The sequence below is a fragment of the Ammodytes marinus genome (assembly GCF_949987685.1).
Source record: "Ammodytes marinus genome assembly, chromosome: 9".
NCBI lineage: Eukaryota > Metazoa > Chordata > Actinopteri > Uranoscopiformes > Ammodytidae > Ammodytes > Ammodytes marinus.
The window spans coordinates 13,090,319-13,096,318 of record NC_137213.1 but is presented as its reverse complement, the minus strand read 5'-3'; the positions used below and the strand labels follow the sequence as shown (position 1 = coordinate 13,096,318).

The window sequence follows — 6,000 nt, the reverse complement described above, 5'->3', positions numbered from 1 at the left end:
CAGGTCCACAACTGAACAGTTTGGCCTTTAGTGCCCTCATTGGTTGGCAGAATAAACTACATCTACTATTAATCTGATCTAGTTTATGTCAGAAGGCACAGGGACATTTATGGCACACTGAAGATAAAGTCTAAAATAACGTTTGTCCCATCGTAACTTTTTCTAATGTAGAGAAACACTTGATGCTTGAAGGGATCACATATTTTGACAGACATGTCTAGCCTGGTAGGTCAAGTATACTTATAGATTGGATGCAATATATTAATGCAATGCATGATAATTTTTATTATGATTGTGCAATTATTTATTGGACATGTGGGATTACAGAAAGGGAGAAATTTCCACAATTTTTTTTTTACCTCAAATTAACCAAATTATCTAAATAAATAGACACATAAAACGTTTGCTGTAGGAAAAACATAGGATAACCTTGCTTGTTTTTTCTTTTGTAATAGACATGAAGTTCCATTGAACTTTTCTTTTGATAGTTGAGGGAGAGATAGGTGTGAACAACGCCTAGTCTTTTTCCCTCCCAGTATGCAGGAGCAAGACAGTTATCATCTTACAATGTTATATTTAATATTTACAGCATTTCCTACAATATTAAAAAATGTTGTAGTGGAAAAATAATAAAGAAAATAAAAATATTGAAACATTGAATAGTCTAGTGTGGTGTTGTTCGTAGCCTTCATATAGCCTAACCTGTATAAATGACGGTACATTATTGTGTAGGCCTATGTGATACATTTATACACACACTCACACATAGGCCTACTTTATAGGCCTACACACTCATTATTATAATATTATTAGGCTATTATAAACTAGCCTAATTAATTAATTGAATATCTAGATAGAACCTGCAATTTAGTTTTTACATTTAATGACTATTATTTTAACACTTCCTGTCCGAGCGAAGGTTATTTCAGCACGACACCGGACCGGAACCAGATTTCTTTCTCACGTGTGACTTGACACTGGCGCTGTGGCTGGATGCAGGAGACGGAGCTGCGGCTATTTAAAGAGGGTCATCATCCAGTCACGGAGAAATAGCGCAAGGTCCACGGCGTTGACTAAGCGCCTCTAAATGGTTTTCATACAGCAGCACTGTGTATCTGTCGGTCGCTTATTATTCACACTGTTTATTAGTCCAGACTGAGGAGGACGCTCTGCTGCTGTGACAACAAACCATTCGTCCAAAAAAAAAATCTACCCTCACCACCTCTTCTCCAAGGGGCTATTTTTGCATTTTTTTATTCCATTTTTTTAAGTTGATTTTTTCGGGAATACGTGAAGATATGGGTAAAGATTACTATAAGACGCTGGGCATCTCAAAGGGAGCCACAGAGGAGGATGTAAAGAAGGCTTACAGAAAACAAGCGCTGAAATGGCACCCGGACAAAAACAAATCTGCATCCGCCGAGGAGAAATTTAAGGAGATCGCCGAGGCGTATGAAGTCCTCAGTGATCCGAAGAAAAGAGAAGTTTACGATCAGTATGGAGAGGAAGGTAATTGTGTTATCACGCCGTTACAATGCCGTTATAGAGGCCGGAGGGGTGTTGGATGTAACACAGCTGGCTTCGATTCAAGTCGCACACCGCAGCCATCAGGCCCACAAACCAGCTGTTCAGCAGATCATATGCTAAACAGTACTGTGCATTTTTATTACGAGGATTATTACACTGTAGCTGCAGTTAAATGCCCCAATGAGAAAATAAATAAAAGCAAAGAAAAGGCCGGTCCTCATTTCCACCACAGATTTTCTCAAATAGGCTATGTGGGCGTTGTAATAGCCTAAATACATTTAGTATTTTGAAAATTGTATGTTCAGTAGAACACGTTAGTTGGATGTGAGGAAAACTATCTCTATAAATCTGTTTAATAGATACAATTTCTGTTACACATATTTCTTAAATAGCATATGACGTAGTAGGCTAGCAAAGGGAACATGTATTTTCGTGCAACATCTTCTGAAAGGGCTGGTGGAAGTCAAACAAGGTGTTTTTCTCCCGGATGGCATTCAAATTTGGCCTATGCTGGTAGAACCTCAAAATAAAAACGTGACCCAGGGAATATGTGGAAAACATGGCTCCCTTAAAGGCTCACTCCAGCTCTACACAGAATATAGTGTGCTTTACAGGTAAGGCACACTGATAAAGATGCACGTTCTTTCACATTGCTATTGGAAAAACCATAATACGTTTGTGTGTCTAGTTTGTCCACCAAAGACTCAAGTTCCTCAAAAAAAATCACAATTGTATGGTCCAGTGTTTCTGTCTAATACTTCACCTTAAAGTGACTAAGAGGAACTTTTCAATGTGTATGAAACTTGAGGATTTGAAATGACCTGTTATAGCAATTTCTAAATCAATTAATCTTCCAAATATATTTGCCTATAATAAACTGCTTAATCATTAAAACAATGGAACATGTCACAATCACAATTCAGTCTTCAAATAGTGTTGTCCGTCTGACCAACACTCAAAAATAATTTCAGTGTTAAGGAAAGGTGTCAAATTCTTACATTTTTGAGAATCTGAAACCTGATCAAAATAGTTCTTTCGATCGACTTCTCAATTAATTAACTAATTGTTGCAGCTCTAATACCCAATATTAAATGTGGATTAGTCACTTAATTGAGTCCTGAATTCCTATCGTCAAAGTAGGCATCACAAAGCTCTCCCACTGTGTTAATGTGAGGGGGACTGTCAGAGTGACACATCTTTTTCTGTCACCCATCAGGTCTGAAGGGAGGAAATGGGCCCACCGCTGATGGCCAGGGCAGCACCTTCACCTACACCTTCCACGGGGACCCTCACGCCACCTTCGCCACCTTCTTCGGCGGCTCAAACCCGTTCGACATGTTCTTTGGGCGTAAAGCCAACGGCCGAGACGACGAGGACATGGAGGTGGATGGGAACGACCCCTTTGGTTCCTTCACCAGCTTCAACCTGAACGGATTCCCTCGGGACGGGCACATCGGCCAGGGAGGGCAGCAGCGCCGGAAGCAGGACCCGGCCATCGTCCACGAGCTGCGGGTGACCCTGGAGGAGGTCTTCCACGGCTGCACCAAGAGGATGAAAATCTCTCGCAAAAGGCTCAATCCGGACGGCCGGACCATGCGCACGGAGGACAAGATTCTCACCATCGAGATCAAGCGGGGCTGGAAGGAGGGAACCAAGATCACCTTCCCCCGGGAGGGAGACGAGTCGCCCGGCACCATTCCAGCCGACATTGTTTTCGTCATCAAGGACAAGCCTCACCCGCACTTCAGGCGAGAGGGCTCCAACATTGTGTACCCGGTGCGCGTGAGCTTACGACAGGTGAGGCAATTTCTATTTTGGCCCCCACACTGCGGCTGAGTTTAGCAGCTGTATATTAATAGAGTCTGATAGATAGATTATTCGTCACACACACAGTGGAGAGTCTCAGCCAGCTAGAGTGCTGCTTTAAAGCATGGACACTCTAAATAAGCCTGGTCATAAGCAACAAGACGTAGGTATAGTCTGCCTCCTTACAAAGTTGTTTTCTCTAGAAGGTACATGCCTTCTGAATGAGCATAATACTGAAAGACACACATGCAATCAATCACTCACTCATTCACTCACTCACTCACTCACTCACTCACTCACTCACTCACTCACTCACTCACTCACTCACTCACTACCTCACTACCTCAATCACTCACTCACTCACACCCTAAATCACTCACACACAAACACACTTTGGCTGTGCAATTATGTAATCTATTCTGGATCATCAGCATGAAGAAATAGGAGCTGTATCACAGGGAGGGCAGAGAGGCGGCACCCGCCTACGCTCACAATGTGCAAGATGTTCTTATATGGTTCCCCCTACTCTCCAAGGTAGAGCTTACAGCCTCATCTCATATTTTGAATCACCTGAAATGTCTCCAATCAACGAGAAAGTATTTTCTTCTGGTACATGTTTGCGACTATCATTAAATAGAATTGTGGCATATCAGCAAGCAAGCTCATTGTTGAATATGGTGAATGTAGTTTGATAGAATCAAATTGATGGGAATTTGCATTTTTCAGAACAGACTCTGTAGAAATGGAATGTTATATAATTATGTTTTCGTTTGTATAATCGCTGGACAAACTTAATGGCCTAATGCGTTTAAATATATAGTGGGTGTCCGCCAGAAATGCACCTACTGGAAAACAAAGAACAAGTAGCCTACTTTAGGATAATTATAATTGGCTTGGAAAGGCTGTGTTGGATGATGCCATCCTTAGTAACTAGCTTATTGTCCTTGAAGGCCAATTGAAAGCTCAGCCAGTGAACAGATTGACGTGTTACTTCAGCCCCCATTAGCTCATGTCATGTGTGGGTTGTTGTCGTCGTTGTTGTTGTTGCTTCTCACTCTTTATTTTCCATTTTTCTTTGCCTTTTCAGTCGTTGTGCGGATGCTCTGTTACCGTGTCGACGATAGACGGGAACACGTGCAACATGAAGATTACGGATGTGATCAAGCCCGGCATGAGAAGGACTGTGGCGGGGCAGGGTCTCCCGCTCCCCAAAAACCCAGAGCAGAGAGGGGATCTGGTGGTGGAGCTAGACGTTAACTTTCCAGACACTTTGCCCGGGAACGCTAAAGACGTCCTGAAACGGCATTTACCTACCTAAGAATGCACAACAGCACTTGCCCTTGTTACTAAACAGTAAACAGTAAACACGTGCACACACACACATACACACACACACACACACACACACACACACACACACACACACACACACACACACACACACACACACACAGGGACAGCTCTGACAGCTCACAGATGGACCTCATGCTGAGGAATGTGCAATTTCTATTTTCGAAGTGTTTTCATGAACACCATGCATGCTGGCCAGTTGACGTTAGTGCAAGTGAAAGACTGTCTGAAAGTGCACATTTTTATCACTTTATCACTTTATCTTTCTGTGTGTTGGAAATGTTTGGTAGTGAATGAGTCTACGGTTGCCATGAAGAAAATTGCAGTGCCAAACACTACAGTAGTAGTTCAGCACATTTACTCGTTCTTATTTGGACTTGCAGGCTTCATTACTGTATTTTTTTAAAAACCGTCATTCGTGTTTATTTTGTCAATAAGAACCACAAGCCTCACTTTGGAGGCTGTGTTACAAACGTGTGTACAGGGTAATCGGGAGGAAAACGGTTGAATGAACTCGAATGCATCGTCAAAAACTGACACGTGAAGATAGTTGAACTTGAATTTTGAAATAAACGTTTCCACATGAAGTGATCTGGATCGGTTTCACTTATGGAGAGAGTGGATCATCTGATGAATCCTCCTCCGTGAAATGAACACTGCTTTGACAATGAATACTTGCAAAAGCTTTAACGCTCCTACTTAGTCTACTATTTATAGTCGGTGAAAAGCCTGCATAGCGATATGACACAAAGTGGTTCTCCAGACTTACATTTTGATATAGTCAAATGTTAATACTTTTTCTGTTTGTAAAACGTATGCAGTCTATTCTCTCCTGTTCAAAGATCAAGATTAAAAATACGTCTACTGAATTTTAATGCTGGCTAATGGCGCAGCTTTGAATGTATAAATATAGCTGTTGTGTGTTCTCAGCTGCCCGCTCTCAGCTGCCAACACAGAGGCCTTTACATTTACCCACCAGGGGACGCCACATCACTCGTGATGGCTCAGGGGCCCACAGAGGTGAAGTAGACAAAGAGGGGCCACTTAGCTGCTGAAATGTGAACATATTTGATTTATTGGAAACAGTACAGCCTCCTGTTTGGGCTCTTTTAAAGTCATTTGTATGCCTATATTACGTGGCTGTTACATGTTTATTACCTACATATTTTCATTGAATGCTACATTTTTATGCATTTTTATTATACACAGCAAATCTAGAAAATCTATCTATCTATCTATCTATCTATCTATCTATCTATCTATCTATCTATCTATCTATCTATCTATCTATCTATCTATCGATCTATCTATCTATCT

General features: G+C 41.6%; 1 protein-coding gene across 2 annotated transcripts; it reads left to right on the top strand.

The window, feature by feature from the left end:
* Window positions 1-1,298: 1,298 nt before the first annotated feature.
* On the top strand, window positions 1,299-5,124 carry dnajb4 (DnaJ heat shock protein family (Hsp40) member B4; the record flags this gene model as incomplete). Of its 2 annotated transcripts, none has more annotated exons than XM_080033656.1 (3): window positions 1,299-1,509; window positions 2,744-3,324; window positions 4,421-5,124. In XM_080033656.1, 3 exons carry the CDS (start codon window positions 1,299-1,301, stop codon window positions 4,649-4,651), a joined length of 1,023 nt encoding a protein of 340 aa, XP_079889782.1. In that variant the 3' UTR covers window positions 4,652-5,124. The 2 variants fall into 2 exon arrangements, with proteins under 2 accessions (XP_079889782.1, XP_079889783.1); XM_080033657.1 differs by having other exon boundaries at window positions 1,299-1,515.
* Window positions 5,125-6,000: the final 876 nt, after the last annotated feature.